The sequence below is a fragment of the Rhinopithecus bieti genome, unplaced genomic scaffold, assembly GCF_001698545.2.
Source record: "Rhinopithecus bieti isolate Rb0 unplaced genomic scaffold, ASM169854v2 scaffold_13351, whole genome shotgun sequence".
Taxonomy (NCBI): domain Eukaryota; kingdom Metazoa; phylum Chordata; class Mammalia; order Primates; family Cercopithecidae; genus Rhinopithecus; species Rhinopithecus bieti.
This window is the reverse complement of record NW_016807514.1, coordinates 1830953-1849666: the sequence shown is the minus strand read 5'-3', so window position 1 is coordinate 1849666 and position 18714 is coordinate 1830953. Positions and strand designations below refer to the sequence as shown.

The 18714-nt window shown below is 48.8% G+C and overlaps 1 protein-coding gene and 1 pseudogene across 1 annotated transcript in view; one reads left to right on the top strand and one right to left on the bottom strand.

Annotated features, from left to right (window-relative positions):
* The first annotated feature begins 3210 nt into the window (after positions 1-3210).
* Positions 3211-3764, top strand: LOC108536009 (60S ribosomal protein L31 pseudogene; annotated as a pseudogene).
* A 9599-nt stretch (positions 3765-13363) lies between these two features.
* CEP104 (centrosomal protein 104) overlaps positions 13364-18714 on the bottom strand; it is a 49010-nt gene continuing 43659 nt past the window's right edge. The window contains exons 20-21 of the mRNA XM_017882419.1: positions 14887-14977; positions 13364-14096 (exon numbers count right to left, since the gene is read on the bottom strand). Coding sequence (XP_017737908.1) covers positions 13981-14096; positions 14887-14977 — 207 coding nt within the window. The 3' untranslated portion in view covers positions 13364-13980. The remainder of the gene's footprint in view (positions 14097-14886; positions 14978-18714) is intronic.

Sequence of the window (18714 nt, the reverse complement as noted above, 5' to 3'; positions counted from 1 at the left end):
ACTAGTTCAGGCCATGATGGGAAGGGTCGGATGTGGGGGGTGGGGGTTGGACATGCCTCATTATACACTCCTCCCCGTGGGAATTCAGGCCCACCTGACCATCATTAACATCAACGCAGACCTTAAGACTGACAAAGCCAGGCCAGGCCAGTGACTCATTCCTGTAATCCCATCACTTTGAGAGGCCGAGGTGGGCGGATCACTTGAGGTCAGGAGTTTGAGACCAGCCTGATCAACATGATGAAAACCCGTCCCTACTAAAAATATAAAAATTAGCCGGGCGTGGTGGTGGGCGCCTGTAATCCAAGCTACTCAGGAGGCTGAGGCAGGAGAATCGCTTAAACCCAGGAGGCAGAGGTTGCAGTGAGCCAGGATTGCACCACTGCATTCCAGCCTGGGTGACAGAGTGAGACTCCATTTCAAAAAAAAAAAAAAAAAAGGCTGACAAATGACTCCTTGTAGCAATGATACCAAATTCCAGCCTGCCTCTAGTAGAGCATTATGTGACAGATAAAGAAATTGAAATATTTTACCCCAAATTATATTTCCTTGCTGTACCTTAAAATAGTCCTGCAAGGCTGTCTATTGTGAGGGAAATCTGCATTCTGAAGGCAGTCTCCTTGCTTTGCTGGGCCTTTTTCCTGATCTAGGAGAGAATCAACTCTGATAATAAAAAAGTAAATAAACAAAAACCATTTACAGGCCGGGTGTGGTGGCTCACTCCTGTAATCCCAACACTTTGGGAGGCTGAGGCAGGCAGATCGCCTGAGGTCAGGAGTTTGAGACCAGCCTGGCCAACATGGTGAAACTCCGTCTTAACTAAAAATACAAAAATTAGCCAGGCGGGGTGGTGGGCGCCCATAATCCCAGCTACTTGGAACCTGAGGCAGGAGCTTCAACCCAGGAGGCAGAAGTTGAACTGAGCTGAGATTGTGCCATTGTACTCCAGCCTGGGCAACAGAGGGAGGCTCCATCTCAAAAAAAAAAAGAACTTCCAGGGGCTAATTTTGAAGCAAACCAGGCTCAGAGACCCAGATGTGAATCCTACTGCTCTGGGGGAGTTAGGAACAGTGAGCCCACCACTACTGGGCCAAAGTCAGGATGGCTCCGACTGGACCTTCAGACAGGCTATTTCTCGATATCACCTTCGGAACAAGACATGCAGCCCTGCATCCCCCTGCACCCCCCGCACCCTTCTGCATCCCCCTGCAGCACCCCTACATGTTTCCCACACCAAGTTTTCCTTCTAAAACCCTTCAGACCAGAAGACAGAGGGTCTCTTGGAGACATGAGCCCAGCTATGTCCCGTCTGCTGGCATTTTAAAAAAATAATCTGCTTTCCTTCCACCACACCTCGCTTCTCATGTTTTTGGTCTTTGAGCAGCTTACAAATCTGGTGCCTTGTGTGAGGCACTGTGTTGTAAGTGGCTCAGCCTGTGTGCCTGGTTTTCAATGAATGCAGAGATTGGACATAGCAGTCAGGGCTTGCACACTTTCGCTACCAGGGAGGACAGCAGCCACTTGCAAATGCCAGCTGCTCACGGTCAGCTGACCCCGGGGCTAGGACCTTGGGGAATTCCCAGTAGCTGCCAAGACTGCCTTTGTCTTGGGGATTTCCCTTCCCTCCCCTCTGCTGGTGAGAGGGAAGCAGCATGTGGGATGTGAACTGAAGTGCACCTGGAAATCCTCTGCGTCTGCCATCTGGGGCTCTAGCTGTCTAGAGCTAGTATTGGTAGTCTGTGGTGCCACCTGGGTCCCTGCCATCTGGACCTAATGCAGGTCACTCTGTGGTGCTCTCTGGGTTTGGGACAGGACCTCAGGACTTTGCTGCAGTCTTCCCTCTGTTTGGAGGGCTCTGTCTGCATTGGATCTGTTTGTGTTTGCGTCTCTGTTTAGTGTTGCACCCCGCTCCGAGGGTGCTTGGGCACAGTCTGCATCGCAATGGCCAAGACCAGGTCCATCTGGTTGTCAGAAAGCAGCAAGACAGGCTGCCCCTCTCCTCGCTACAGGTATTAGTCCATTTTCACACTGCTGATAAAAACATACCCGAGACTGGGAAGAAAAAGAAGTTTAATTGGGCTTACAGTTCTACATGGCTGGGGAGGCCTCAGAATCATGGCGGGAGGTGAAAGGCACTTCTTACAAGGTGGTGGCAAGAGAAAATGAAGAAGATGCTAAAGCAGAAACCCCTGATAAAACCATCAGATCTCATGAGACTTACTCACTACCTTGAGAACAGTATGGGGAAACTGCCCCATGATTGAAATTTTCTCCCACCTTGTCCCTCCCACAACTCTCGGGAATTATGGGAGTACAATTCAAGATGAGATTTGGGTGGGGACACAGAGCTAAACCGTATCACTAGGGGAGAAACAGGTTCCAGAAATGTCCTTTGATTTTGTCATCCTCTTTGGAACTCCACAGTAGTTCCTGTATCTGTGTCAAGTTTTGTTGGTGGAAAAAGCATGTAAACTATTTTCCAGACTGTCTGAAACTCCAGCTGGTTACATACTGTGGCCCATTTTGTGCATGTTTTAAAACGATGGGCAGACTCCAATAAGGAAAATTCAGAGCTCGCATGGTTAACCTGCAACTGTAGAGTTAGAGTCTTCTAAAGCTATTTCTCCCTTTTATCTGCTGTTAAGTTCCTGGTGTTGAGATAAAACTCACTGTTTTAAGGTTACTTGGAAATTTTGTTTTTCTTATATGGTTCAGCCAGTTCTAGCTAAAATATAAACGTTGGAAACTTATTTGAAACCGAAGGAAAAAAGGTTTTAAAATCAAAACTGCCATGAACACTGCTTTATCCAAAATTTTGGTCCACAGTTTTCTTGGATTACCTATTAGGGCAAACAAAGCTTAGCCATGTGAACAGGTTCCAATTTTGTCAGAAATAACTTGGATCCAGCTTATCTTTTACAGGTTAGTGAGTCTGTGATGCTGCCTCATGCCAGGAGTTCCAAGGTGAAAGCTATTGGATCTGAGTGCATGTATGTATGCCGTTTAGATGTGTTTATGTATATATGTGTGTATGTATGCCATTTAGATGTTTATGTATATATGTGTGTATGTATGCCTGTTTAGATGTGTTTATGTATAATGTGTGTATGTATGCCGTTTAGATGTGTTTATGTATAATGTGTGTATGTATGCCGTTGAGATGTGTTTATGTATATATGTGTGTATGTATGCCTGTTTAGATGTTTATGTATATATGTGTGTATGTATACCTGTTTAGATGTGTTTATGTATATGTGCATGTATTATGTTATGTGTTGTGTCTAGAAGGCTACCAAATTGGCTTTTAAGTAGATGAGTACTCATAAATTAAGCCCAAATGGGCTTTCAGGTTCACATGAATTTAAAATAAAACTTGGACCCGGCAGAATGGCTCCCTCAAAGAAGGGTGGCGAGAAGAAAAAGAGCCGTTCTGCCATCAACGAGGTGGTGGCCCGAGAATCCACCATCGACATTCACAAGCGCACCCATGGAGTGGGCTTCAAGAAGCGTGCCCCTCGGGCACTCAGAGAGATTCGGAAATTTGCCACGAAGGAGATGGGAACTCCAGATGTGCGCATTGATACAGGCTCAACAAAGCTGTCTGGGCCAAAGGAATAAGGAATGTCCCATACCGAATCCGTGTGCGGCTGTCCAGAAAACGTAATGAGGATGAAGAGTCACGAAATAAGTTCCATACTTTGGTTACCTATGTACCTGTTACCACTTTCAAAAATCTACAGACAGTCAATGTGAATGAGAACTAATCGCTGATCATCAAATAAATCAAATAAAGTTATAAAATTGACTTACAAAAAGCTGGCTTTAGAATTATTGGTAAAAGAAAAATAAAAATGTCTTCAGTATCATCAATATACATTTTTGCCTGGGTAAATAAGTTTTACATTTGCCTCTGCTAAATGTTTTAAGCTGTCAGGGTTTGGCGCAAATGTTATGAGACTATAAATCCAGATAAAACAGGAATAATCTTTTTTTTTTTTTTGACAAGACTAAGATTGTTGATTCAATGGAAACAGCTGAATCTTCTGAGTTATTGGCAAAATGCCCATTTGTTTAATTTTAAAATTCTTACTTAGGTGAACATCTAATGTTCACAGACTTTACAAATGGTTAACAAGGGCTGGACATGGTGGCCTATCCCTGTTATCCCAACACTTTGGGAAGCTGAGGCAGGAGGGTCATTTGAGCCCAGGAAATCAAGACCAGCCTGGGCAATGTAGTGAGACCCCATCTCTACAAAAAATTTAAAAAATTTACTGGGTGTGGTAATGCATGTCTGTAGTCCAACTTACTCAGGAGCCCGAGGTGGGGAGATCACTTGGGCCCAGTGAGGCTGCAGTAAGCTGTAATTGTGCCATTGCACTCTAGCTGGGGCAACACAGTGAGACTCTGTCTTTAAAAAATGGTTAACAGGAAAATAAAATCATGACTAGCTTTGTATAATATCTCGGTTTTCAGAAGTAATCTAGATAAACTAGAAAAAACTGAGTACGTAAGTGAGATAAATGCTTATAAGTGGACTTCTCGTGTAATTTAATATCTTGCCCAGGTGTGGTGGCTCACACCTGTAATCCCAGCACTTTGGGATGCTTCAGCAGGTGAATCACCTGAGGTCAGGAGTTCGAGACCAGCCTGCCCAGCATGGTGAAACCCTGTCTCTACTAAAAATACAAAAATTAGCTGGGTGTGGTGGTACGTGTCTGTAATTCCAGCTACTCGGGAGGCTGAGGCAGGAGAATTACTTGAACCCGGGAGCAGAGGTTGTAGTGAGCTGAGATCACGCCATTGCACTCCAGCCTGGGCAACAGAGCGAGACTCCATCTTAAAAAATTCTTTAAATTACTTTGCATTAAATAATAAATGCTCATTGGATGTCTGAGTCATTTCCAATTAAGAAAAGACTGTGCTATGGGAAAATGTGTTTCTAAAACTTATGGAATGGTTTCATCTACAAAATAACATCTGATAGTTCAAGATTTCTTGCTTCCTGGGTTTTCCCTAAAATTTAAGGTACTAAGAATAGGAATTCTAATTAATATATAATTCTGTAAATTGTGTTCTTATTAAGAGAACAAATAATTTTATGTCATTTGAAAGTTGTTTAAAAGTTATTCATGAAGAAAGATAAAAGAAACTAATAAGTAGAGGAGAGTAATAAAACAAGTTTTGGCTATGAAGATGTATTTTTGGTAAGGATAGGAAGAAAATAACTTTATATAAGAAAGGATATTATGTGGTAAATTCTTATCCTAAAGTAAAATGACTAGAAAAGACAGAAGTATCAGACGAGTCAGAAAGTCAAACATGTTGTAGATGGTCAGTGTAGGTTGTGATAAGGTTTGTAAAGGGCAATTCCCTGAGACTGGGTTATTTATTTATTTATTTATTTATTTATTTGAGTCGGAGTCTCGCTGTCGCCCAGGCTGGAGTGCAGTGGTGCCATCTCGGCTCACTGCAACCTCTGCCTCCCGAGTTCACGCCATTCTCCTGCCTCAGCCTCCTGAGTAGCTGGTACTACAGGTGCCCGCCACCTCACCTGGCAAATTTTTTTTTTTTTTTTTGTAGTTTTAGTAGAAATGGGGTTTCACCATGTTAGCCAGGATGGTCTTGATCTCCTGACCTCGTGATCTGCCCACCTCAGCCTCCCAAAGTTCTGGGATTACAGGCGTGAGTCACTGTACCCGGCTGAGACACGGTAATTTATAAAGAGGTTTGATTGGCTCAAGGTTCTGCAGGCTGTGAAGGAAGTATGGCCATGAGCATCTTCTTGGGGAGGCCTCAGGGAGCTTTTACTCAGGGCAGAGGCAAAGCAGGAGCTAGAGAGTAAGGAGGTGCCACACACTTTCAAACAACCAGATCTCATGATAACTCTCTATCATCAGGACAGGACCAAGGGTATGGTGCTAACCTCTTCGTGAGAAATCCGCCCTTATGATCCAGTCATCTCTCACCAGGCCCTTCCTCCAACATTGAGGATTACATTTCATTATGAGATGAGGGCAGGGACACAGATCCAAACCGTATCAAACTCACCACTGTACTCCAGCCTGGGTGGCAGAGCCCAGCAGACTCCCAGAGTTGAGAAGACAGCTGAGAAGCCAAAGTCAGGGTGGCTAGGGTCAGGGACAGGGCACCCTTAGCTTGAGTGCCTCCACTGAGCACCAAGCACTCGCTTCTTATGGGGCAACTCCCAGCACTGGACACATATGTTTTTTTTTTTTCTTTTTTTTTTGAGATGGAGTCTTGGTCTGTCATCCAGGCTGGAGTGTAGTGGCGCAATCCTGGCTCATTGCAACCTCCGCCTCCTGGGTTCAAGCGATTCTCCTGCTTCAGCCTCCAACTAGCTGGGATTACTGACACCCGCCACCACACCCAACTAATTTTTGTATTTTTAGTAGAGACAGGGTTTCACCATGTTGCCCAGGCTAGTCTTGAACTCCTGACCTCAAGTAATCTGCCTGCCTTGGCCTCCCAAAGTGCTGGGATTACAGGCGTGAGCCACCACGCCTGGCCACTGGATGCATTTTAAACAGGACCACTCGGGGTGTGGTAGCTCATGCCTGTAATGCCAGCATGTTGGGAGGCTGAGGTGGGGGCATCAGTTGAGCTCAGGAGTTCCAGACCAGCCTGGGCAACATAGTGAGATTCTCCTGTACAAAAGTGTAAAAATTAGCTGGGTGTGGTGGCACGTGCCTATAGTTCCAGCTACACAGGAGGCTGAGGCAGGAGGATCAGTTGAGCCCAGGAGGTTGAAGGTTGCAATGCGCTGAGATCGCACCACTGCACTCCAGTCTGGATGACAGAGCGAGACCTTATCTCAAACAATAGTAGAAAGAGGATCAGGTGTCTTAGTCTGCTTGTTATAACAAAATACTGGAGACAGGGTAATTTATAGAAAGCGGAGGTTTCTTTCTAACAGCTGTGGAGGCTGGGAATCCAAGCATCCTCTGGAGGGAGAGAGGGAAGGCAGGCTGTGTCCTCACAGGGTGGAAGGCGGAGAGGGATCCCACACCCAAGACCCCCCACCCACTTTTTTTTTTTTTTGAAGTGGAGTTTCACTCTTGTTGCCCAGGCTGGAGTGCAATGGCATGATCACGGCTCACACAACCTCTGCCTCCTGGGTTCAAGCAATTCTCCTGCCTCAGCCTCCCAAGTAGCTGGGATTACAGGTGCCCGCCACCACACCCGACTAATTTTGTATTTTTAGTAGAGATGGGGTTTCTCCATGTTGGTCAGGCTAGTCTCGAACTCCCGACCTCAGGTGATCTGCCCACCTCAGCCTCCCAAAGTGCTGAGATTACAGGCGTGAGCCACCGTGCCTGGCCCACTTTTTTTTTTTGAGACAGGGTCTCACTCTTTCACCCAGGCTGAGTGCACTGACATGATCACAGCTCACTTCGGCCTCGACCTCCAGGGCTCACGTGATCCTCCTGCCTCTGCTACCCAAATAGGTGGGACTACAGGCCCATACCACCATGCCCAGCTAATTTTTTATTTTTTTGTAGCGATAGGGTCTCACTATGTTGCCCAGGTTGGTCTTGAACTGGACGCCAGTGATCCTCTCATCTCGGTCTCCCAGAGGGCTGGGTTTATGGGTGTGAGCCACTGTGTCTGGCCCCAAGTCCTTTTATTGCTACACAAATCCAACCATGAGGGCAGCACCTACTGTCAGGCCCCACCTGCCTATACTGTTGCACCTGGCAGGGAGTTTCCAGCCTGTGAATTTGTGGGGCACATTCATCCCCCCGCACCAGGCAACAGAGTGCTGCCTGACGCTGCTACCTGGAGTAGCACAGTGTTGCAGGCTGAAGAGTGAGGGTCGCGATCAACTCAGTATAGCACTGGAGGTGATATGAGTAAACAGCAAACTTTCTCATAAATGCAGAATGTTGGCAAACTGACAAACTGCGTCTGCCGCCCAGAAGGAATGCTGAGGGCAGTGACGCCTCAGGCACAGTGTTTCCTGTGATTAGGTACATCTGAAGCCTGTTAGTAACAATATGAACCTGTGATCAGTTAAGCAGCTGACCAGTTGTTACCTCCTCCTCCCTGCTCTTGCTACCCAATAGATATGAAGGGCTGTGGAAGCTCGGGCAGGCGGTGCCTTTGCTCACTAGAAGCAGGGAGCTCTCTCCTTCTTCCCTGTGTTACCCTTCCTTTAAAATAGTCACTTTTGTTTTAAGGTTTCATTTCTATGTTCGTCCCCCTTCCTTCAGTCTCAAAATGACGGTCTCAAGTAGTAACAGCAGTCTGCCACAACACAGGAGGTGTGAAGTCCACATTACAGAGGCAAACGGGCTGCTGAGGACACTGATGTTGGTGATCAAAGTTTGTGGGGGGCCTGGGCAACATGGCGAGACCCCTACCTCTAATATATATATCTATACACACACACACATATATATACACACATATATATACCCACACACCCACATATATACACACACATATATACACACATATACACATATATATACACATACACACACACACAAATTAGCTGGGGGTGGTGGCTTGTGCCTGTAGTCCCAGCTATTCAGGAGACTGAGGTGGGAAGATGGCTTGAGCCCAGGAGTTGGAGACTGCAGTGAGTCATGGTAGCACCACTGCACTCCAGCCTGGGCAACGGAGTGAGACCCTGTCTTTGGAATAAAAAAAAAAAGTTCCAAGCCAGGCGTAGTGGCTCATGCCTGCAATCCCAGCACTTTGGGAGGCCAAGGCAGGTGGATCGCCTGAGGTTGGGAGTTCGAGACCAGCCTGGCCAATATAGTGAAACCCTGTCTCTACTAAAAATACAAACATTAGCCGGGTATGGTGGCACGTGCCTGTAGTCCCAGCTACTCGGGAGGCTGAGGCAGGAGAATCCTTTGAACCCTGGAGGCAGAGGTTGCAGTGAGCCGAGATTGTGCCACTGCACTCCAGCCTGGGTGACAGAGTGAGATTCTGTCACACACACAAAAAAAGTTCCTAGGGTGAGAGATTTCCCTCCCTCCCCCTGCCTGGCCCTGCTCCAGGGCTTCATTCTCAGGAAGCAGGGATATCCCAGGAACACCAGAGTTTGGAAGATGCTCTGGTGGGAGTTTGCAGCTGGGTGGGTGGGCAGTGGGGGCTCCCCTGCCTTTGGGCTGCCCACTGCCCTCTGCCGGCTGGGCCTCACCTCAGCTGACACTCAGAAGTGCTCCCCATTTAGGGGCAGGTGCCCGACACCCTGAGGCCAGCTGTGCAGAGGGCTGGAAAGTGCCTAGAGTGTGTGTCCTTTTCAGTGCACAGCAAAGGGACCCTCAGTTCCATTTTACAGGTGAGGAAACTGAGGCAGAGGCAAGGTGTGGTCAAACACTCCCTGGTAACTGATCCATCAGTGGAGTCAGGACCCCCCATACTATTTTCAAGATCCAGACAGTGCCAAGGTTCCTCTGGACCAGCACCTTCCTCTCTGCAGTCAGAGGGCAGCAGGGGCAGCTTTGCCCTGCAGCTGTGGCTGTGTGTGCCTGGCAGCTGCCTCTCTACTCTGTTGTTGAGGATGGTAACACCGGCCTTGCATGGTTGTGGTGAGGATTCCGCAGACCCGCTTCCATCCTGCTGGGCGGTCTAAGTAGCCACACCTCTCCACAGGGTTGGCTCACAGCCCAAGCCCTGGTCATGACCTTCCTCCCACAGCTCAGCCCACCCAGCTTTCCAATCGAGGGTGCCACAGCCACTACCCCTGGCTTTCCTGGGCAGTAGGTGGGTGACCACGGTGCAGTGCTTAGTTGAAAAGCAAAACAGCCTTGAGGGCTGGTAAAATCCCTTTCAAAGGGGAAAACCCGTGAAGAGACTAGAAAGTATAATCCTCTCCTGGGCACAGAAGGAGAACTCACAGAACATTCCGAACGTATTCCACAGGACGAAACTGGTCATTTTCTCTCATCTCCCTGTGGCTTCAAATCAGCCAGTTTCTTCAGCAATAAACTTGTTTTGACAAATAACTTATTCTAGGGACCAAACCCTCAGGGCAACTTCGTATTTGCTGTGTCTTTTTTCAGCGATTTTCAATCTGCTTTCTAAGGTTTCAGGGCTGGGCTACATTTGCATGTTTATTAAAGTAAAGGTAATTGACAAATTGCTTTTAAATTGTAATGTTGAAATAAAGTGACAAAACATTTAGTGATCTTTTATTATATTAATATACTCAGGGTGAATTAACCCTTAAGCCCTAAAACAACAACAAAATATATTCCTTAGATATTTTGTAATTCTGGTACTTGAAATAAAGACAAATAGAAAACTATGTTAAAATATTAAAAAGTTGCAAAATTTCATTAAAAGTATTTACATTTGTATTCTAATGCTAATTTATACATACAATTCTGTTAAATTAGATTTAATGGAATACCTTAACAGAAATAATAGAAATAAATACTAAATATTCAGAACATATTCATGAGTGAAAATTCAATTATTAATTAGCATTCCTAATTTAGACATTTATTTATGAATGACCAAGGGATTTTACAGTTCCTTTTACATTTTTGTATTTGATTCTTGGTCCCTTAATAATGTATAACCCTGTAAAACACTAATCACTGGTAGAATCATTTCAACAAAAAACACAGGATTGGGCCGGGCGCGGTGGCACACGCCTGTAATCCCAGAACTTTGGGAGGCCAAGGTGGGTGGATCACAAGGTCAGGAGTTCGAGATGAGCCTGGCCAATATGGTGAAACCCTGTCTCTACTAAAAATACAAAAAAATTAGCTGGGCGTGGTGGTGGGCGCCTGTAGTCCCAGCTACTCGGGAGGCTGAGGCAGGAGAATCACTTGAACCCGGGAGGCGGAGGTTGCAGGGGGACAAGATCGTGTCACTGTACTATAGCCTGGGCAACAGAGTGAGACTCCGTCTCAAACCCCCACCCCACAAAAAAAAAAAAATCCCATGATTCTTCTGTAAATAACAAAAGAGGAACCTGTTTTAAATGAACCCAAGTTTGCTTGTCAATCACTAAAATGAAGTCTTTTATAAATATTTTCTTTAAGTTACAACATATAGAAAACGTATATATGTGTGTATATATATATTTCTCAGAAGTTTTGATTGGTGAGAAAAGAATAATTCCTTGGTTAACTTTTCTCATTCTTGTTCTGTTTAAGGAAATGTTTTGCCTGTATTTTTAAAATTGATTAGAAAATAATGGCCAACATCTCTTTGAAACCAGAAAAATCATTTTACAGACATCTTGGCATCTATACTCTGTTTTGTCTAATAAACTTTAAAGTATTTCTCTCCTTATACTTTTTTTTTTTGAGATGGAGTCTTGCTCTGTCCCCTGAGCAGGAGTATAGTGGCATGATGTTGGCTCACTGCAACCTCTGCCTCCCGGGTTCAAGCAATTCTCCTGCCTCAGCCTCCCAAGTAGCTGGGATTACAGGCATGCGCCACCACGCCTTGTTAATTTTTGTATTTTTAGTAGAGATGGGGTTTCACCAAGCAGCCACCGCGCCTGCCCTCCTCTCTCCTTATACTTCAAACACATTTAACCCAGGCATGTTGGCTCACGCCTATAATCCCAGCACTTTGGGAGGCCGAGGTGGGCAGATCACAAGGTCAGGAGTTTGAGACCAGCCTGGCCAACATGGTGAAACTCCATCTCCACTAAATATACAAAAAATTAGCCAAGCATGGGGGCATACACCTGTAATCCCAGCTACTTGGGAGGCTGAGGCAGGAGAATTGCTTGAACCTGGGAGGTGGAGGTTGCCGTGAGCCCAGATTGTGCCATTGTACTCCAGCCCAGGCGACAGAGTGAGACTCCATCTCAAACAAACAGATAAACAACATTTAGCAGAGTATATATATATTTTTGAGACAGAGTCTTGCTCTGTCATCCAGGATGGAGTGCAGTGGCACAATCTCAGCTCACTGCAAGCTCCGCCTCCCGGGTTCATACCATTCTCCTGCCTCAGCCTTCCGAGTACCTGGGACTACAGACGCCCACCACCAAGCCTGGCTAATTTTTTGTATTTTTATTTTTAAATTTTTTTTAGTAGAGACGGGGTTTCACCGTGTTAGCCAGGATGGTCTCAATCTCCTGACCGTGTGATCTGCCCATCTCAGCCTCCCAAAGTACTGGGATTATAGGCTTGAGCCACTGCGCCCAGCCAAGCACAGCATATTCTGAAAGGTTCTTGGTAGGTCTTATATCTTACTCAGTATTCTGAGTCAACCAGAGGTATTAGTTTACCAAACATGGAGATTAATTCATGCAAATTCATGGTTATTAATGTATCCAGGCCAGGGAGTACATTGTTCAAACAGGGATTAGTTTTTAGATATTTTGTTGTTTCACACGGTTGGCAACTAAAACATATTTATAGACTCATTGCATTTATACAAACTGCATCAACCCAAACCTTTCTTTTTTTTTTTTTTTGAAGACAGAGTCTCGCTCTGTGTCGCCCGAGCTGGAGTGCAGTGGCCGGATCTCAGCTCACTGCAAGCTCCGCCTCCCGGGTTCACGCCATTCTCCTGCCTCAGCCTCCCGAGTAGCTGGGACTACAGGCGCTGCCACCTCGCCCGGCTAGTTTTTTGTATTTTTTAGTAGAGACGAGGTTTCACCGTGTTCGCCAGGATGGTCTCGATCTCCTGACCTCGTGATCCGCCCGTCTCGGCCTCCCAAAGTGCTGGGATTACAGGCTTGAGCCACCGCGCCCGGCCCAACCCAAACCTTTCTAACTATCATTTTCGAAGTTTGCCTATGCAACACCAGTGAGGCAAGCAGAAGCCCTGGGCACTGGGTGGGAAGGGACTGCCCTTCAGTCCATGGTAGCCTAGGCCCCTGGGAGCACAGGCTGGGGCAGGGAGAGGGTGGACGCTTCCAGACAGACCCTGACTCCCTCCACATGGCTGCCTGGATGTGACACAGGCCCAACCAAAGCTATGGACGAAAGCCCCAGCTCACTCCTACAGGAGGGGATGAGTTAGGAGACTGTTTTTTGAGGGTTGATTTCATCATTTTAAGCAATGTGTTGGTGTTTTAAACATCCTATGAACCGTTTGAAGAACTTACGGGTCCAATCACAACACGGATGTGGAAGGGGCGGGAGGCCCACACCAGCGGGCTTCTGCCTGCTGTGAACACAGGGTGATCAGGTGGAAATTCATTCAACAGTGACTTCCTCCACGTCTTCAGGAATTCCAAAGTGTGGAGAATGTGAAGTGCCTCTGAGCACAGGCACGGGCAGGGCCCACACCTGTGTCTACCTCAGTTCCAGCAGGGGGCGCATGCCTAACACAGAGGCGGCACTACTGGAGAAGCATCCAGCAAGGTGCGCGCTGAGGTGGGACCAATTCTCAAAAAAACAATTTAAAAAAAGATGTTCTCTTTTGCCTTTATTTCTTGCTATAGTGGGAACGTGAGTTCTGCTACCTGGGGCTGAGTGCACTAGGCAGCAGGCCTAGCGGACGGGGCCTGCAGGGAGAAGGCACGGCTGGAGGCCTGTGCACACCGCCACTCTCCTGGAACCACTGCTGGCCGAGCCACAGCCCTGCGGAAATTCTACTGCGTGTGGCAGAGACCGATGTGCAAAAGGTTTCTGGTGAATGTTTTATGGAAATCACTCCAAGCACTAAGGAAAGCGGGACCGTGCCTGTGCTGACCGGGGTCTTGCGCTAGCGCCCCCTGGGCGGTGCTCTCTGGCTCTCTCCAAACAGGACGCTTCCTCTTCTGATTCTAAGGAAGGCCTGAGACAGCCCTTACGAAGGCTTAACGTACAGTGCGGCCAGGTCCTGGCGCTGCACACAGGATCTTTGGTTAGTTCCATACATATCGTTTGCATAAGAGCTGACGGCACAGACATGTAAGAGGCGTGCATGGCTGGGAGCTGGGGACAGCAACCACAGCACGGGGTCACCAAGGCCAGAGAGTTCTGGAGAAATGGTGTAGAATCAGGAGACCTGCTCCGTCCCTTACAGAGCCCGAGCGCTGCGTCAGCGCCTGGCGTGCGTCCTGCTGGAGCTCTTGCTCAGCCCGCCCTTCGGGGTGGGGATCTTGCTTCCGGCCTTTGACCCTGAGGGGCCTGATGCAGCCACAGCTGAGCTTTTCCCTGCAGAGCAAGCACAGGACCCACATTAGGAGGGCGCTCCTACCCATGGACCAGGTGCAGAACCTGTGGCCACAGTGTGAGTGGCTGGGAGTGATCAGACACCCAGCAACAATATCCGAGGGCCCATGCTGATGGCCGTCACCTGACTACAGGAGCCAGGGCTGAGGCTGGTGGGGTCTACTCTTCAGTTTCCTTTTTTTTTTTTTTTTTTGAGACAGAGTCTTACTCTGTCACCCAGGCTGGAGGGCAGTGGTGCCATATTGGCTCACCACAACCTCCACCTCCTGGGTTCAAGCAATTCTCCTGCTTCAGCCTCCTGAGTAGCTGGGTGCCCGCCACTGTGCCCGGCCAATTTTTTATAGGGTTTCACCATGTTGACTAGGCTGGTCTCGAACTCCTGACCTCAAGTGATCTGCCTGGCTTGGCCCCCAAAGTGCTGGGATTATAGGCGTGAGCCACCGTGCCTGGCCAGCTTCCTGATTCTAAACGCTCGCATCAGTGATGGAGAAAGAGCGGAGGACTGGAGTGTGAATCCTAGGCCAGCCGCGGAGCCTTCGCACTGCACAGCCCGTTTGCAGGTGAAGGATTTTGGTCACGCGATTATGATTACTAGCCTGCTTACTAAGGAACCAGAACATGAAGAGAGGCTGGGATGCTTTTTTTTTTTTTTGTCTTTTAAAGGGATGTTTTTTTGCTTTTAAAGCCATGTTGCCCTGGCTGGGGATGGTCTTTTGAATAAGTCAAAATGGAGGGATGCAGACTCCACCCGCTCAGCGGCGCTGGCCCTCACCTGGCTGCAGTGCCGGGGCCTTCTGCAGAATGTGTGTCTTGCGCAGGTTCATGGTGCAGCCGGCGAGGCTCATCAGGTGAGCTTTCCACGCCTGCAGCGGAGGAGGCACTCAGTGTTAATCAGGTAAGATGGGCCTGGCGCGCTGCCCCAGACCCAAAGGACTCGCCGTGCAAGCTGAAAACGAGGGGCGGTTGCACCAGCAAGAGCTGCAGAGGCATGGCTCCCTCACCTGGGCACCTCCCTTCGGATATGCTGTGATACCCTCTGTGATCTGTGCGGGGCACAGCTCAGGAAGCACCAAGTCCTGTCGCCAGGCCAGCCTCTACCTCTCACGTCCCCACCCAGTCACACAGGGCCCTTGGCATCAGCGTCTCTGAGCACAGCGGGAGCCTACCTCTCATGTCCCCACCCAGCCACACAGGGCCCTTGGCGTCAGGGTCTCTGGCGGGAGCCTACATCTCACGTCCCCACCCAGCCACACATGCCCCTTGGGCGTCAGCCGTCTGGCACAGCGGAGCCTACATCTCACGTCCCCACCCAGCACTATCAGGGCCCTTGGCGTCAGTGGTCTCTGAGCACAGCAGAGCGTGCCACTCAATGGCAAGGGTGGGAAGCAGCGTGCCCACATGATTACATTCCAGGCCAGAAGATAGAAGGCGCCAGGCCCCGTGGGCTCCCCACCAGCCTGCTGCCCGTGGTTCCTCGTGGGGTCACCACTCTCTTCATCCCTGTTCTTCCTGAGCCACGCCACATGCACTTGCCCCACAGAACGCGGGGCTCACACAGGCCTGACTGCCTGGGCAGCCAGCTTCCTTCCTTCAGTACCACCTGTGGGACTGTCTGCATGGGGACAGGGAGCTCATCCCATCCCCCTGCTGGATATAAATGCGGGACCTTTCTTCTGATTCTCCGAGTCTTCTGGACATTCGGGTTGTTCCTGGTTTCTTCCCTTCTATTTAAACAACATTTGTGAAGCTGGGCGCAGTGGCTCATCCCTGTAATCCCAACACTTTGGGAGGAAGAGGCAGGTGGATCACTTGAGGTCAGGAGTTCAAAACCAGCCTGGCCAGCTTGGTGAAACCCCATCTCTACTAAAAATACAAAATCAGCTGGGCATGGTGGCGCATCTCATGTCCCCACTAGCTAATCTCAGCTACTCAGGAGGCTGAGGCAGGAGAATTGCTTGAATCCGGGAGGCAGAGGTTGCAGTGAGCCGAGATCACATCCATGTACTCCAGCCTGGGTGACAGGGTGAGAGTCTGTCTCAAAAACAAACTACACTCCCCAGGGACATTGCTCCAGCCTCTCTCCCATTCTCTGGTGGACCAGGATCTCCACTAGACATAGCCCTACTTCTCCCTGGTTCCTCTCTCACTGTCACCAGTGGCTGTCAGTTTCTGGCTGCCTGCGGTAGCCCTCAGGATGCTGGAGCACTTGCAGCCCCAGCCCTGCCCACTCCTGTCCCGCTTTAGCTGCTCTACGCAGGTCTGGGTTCTCGTCTCTCCAGGCCACCAGCAATCTTCATGTCCCTAAAGCTGGGGTGCCTTCTCATCAGGATGTGGCCCATCAGCATATGGGGTGCACTTGCTCCCCCCTGCCCTGTGGAGGGACATGGCCTGCCCTAAGGCTCCAATTCCTCCCTCCACAGCACAGCGGTGGCGGGTCCCTCTCCATCCCTTGAATCTGGGTGACTGTGGCTTGCTTTGGCCAATGGGACAGTGGCAGACACATGGCAGGGCAGGCTGAAATGAACTCATGTGCCTGGGCTCGTCTCGCTGTTGCCCTCTGTCACTGCTGCGGGAATGCCATGCCCAGGCTGGCGTGTGGGGTCAGACACATAAGCAAGGCTGAGGTGCCGCAGCTGCCTCCAAGACCATCCTAGATCAGTTTCTAGCTGCGGACCCCAGGCACACGTGTGTGAGCCCAGTCAGGGCCAGCAGAGCCGCCTGGGTGCCCTGTAGCCAAGTGCAGATGCAAGAGCTGGGCGGCTGTGATCAGCTGAGCCCAGCCAGGCCAGCAGGGCATCCTCTCTGATGGGCTGTGCTCTGGGGCCTCCAGGACGCCACCCTCGTCAGGCTTCCTCCCCAGTGAGTTTCTTCCCCAGCGCCTGGTTTGTCTTCTTACTCCCACTCTACCTGGGGCTTAGCCTGTGGGCCTCTTCTCTGTCTACACTTGCTCTTTAGGAGAGTGCTTCCAGTATTATGACCTTAAACCCACTTATTATACACGCTGACAAACCCCACATTTCCACCTGCAGCCATATGTCTACCGGCTTGCGCATCTGACAGGCGTTTTCACTCCACAGCTCCAGGCTAAGTTCCTGAGCGCCCTGGGTTCCTGACCGCAGTCACCGCCTCACCACGTCATGAGGACTCCACTGGCAAGTCCTGGGTCTGCCTGCAGCACGTGTCCAGAATCTGACCCCTTCTTGCCACTCAGCTCTCTGCTACCACCCGACCTCTCTGTCCCACAGGCTGCTCTCAACAGAGCAGCAAAAGTGGCTGGTGTAGGGCCTGCCAAGTCATGCCCACTCTTCCGCTCAAACCCTGCAAGGGCATTGCCTTCCACTCACTTTGAAGAATAACGGTCAATGATTTTTCATCCCCAGTATTGCCTTTCAGTCTATTTATGTCCTTTGATGGAGAGGAGGTTCTCACCTTTTACGATTTAATAGTTTTATTACAAAATGAGTATACAGTTCAGTAGTGTTAAGCACATTCACAATGCTTAACTCCAGATCCCTTTTCATTTTACAAAACCCAAACTCTGCCCCAAGGTTCTCCATTTTATCTAACTGAATTGATCAGCCTCTTCCATCAAGGCTTAAGCTTTCTGTGTCCTGTTTGAGAAATCCCTTCCTATTCTGAAGACTATTCTCTTATCTCTAGCATCTCCTGAGAGATTCATAATTGGGCCTCTCACATTTGAATCTAAGATCCACTTGGAGCTTTCTTCTGAGCAGTGTGGAGGATGTCGAACTTCACTGTTTACCCCCCTTCACATCATTCAGAAAAATTCCAGATGTCAGGATTAGCACACAAGGACTTTAAAGCAGATACCTACTATATTCGAGGACTTAAACGTGCAACGAAGTGCTATTGATCTATTCGAACCCGGGCAAACCTTGAAAACATGTTAAGTCAAAGACACAAAGGCCGCATAGTGTCCAATTCCATTTACAGGAAATGTCCACAGTAGCCAAATTCACAGAGACCAAAACTAGACAGATGGTTGCCAGGGGCTGGAGAGAAAAGGGGCGACACGTAGGCAGTGCCGTCTTTTGGGTGATGGGAAAGTTCAAACATGTGTGGATGGTTGCGTACCCCTGAATACATGAACACCCACTATCTGTACATGGGGAGAGGCTGTGCAGACTACATCTCCGGAAAGCTGTTAAAAACAGGTGATCTTAATGAGTGAACAGAGGTGAATCTCGGCAGAGAAACGAAACCTGTAAAGAAATCCCAGCCAAATACAAATACTGGAACTGGAAAGTACAAGATTGGAAATGAAAAATTCACTTAACAGAGGACTGGAGATGGAAGGAGAAAGGGTGCGGGGCCGTTCAACTAGAACAGAAAAGAAACACCGGACAAAGCCCAGTGACCCACAGAACAGAGAGAGCAGTCTTCACACTCAAGCAGGAGAGAAGGGAGGGAATGCTGAAGAGAGGAAAAATATTTGAAAAACGAATGGCAAAACAATTCACACAAAATTAGAAAGATGTGTCTCAGCAGGCTGGAGTGGCAGAGTCTCCTGCTGGCTTCCAGGAAGTGAGTTGTCCAGCAGAGAGGCCTCTGGTGCTGAGGACGGTGGGGGCCTCTAGTG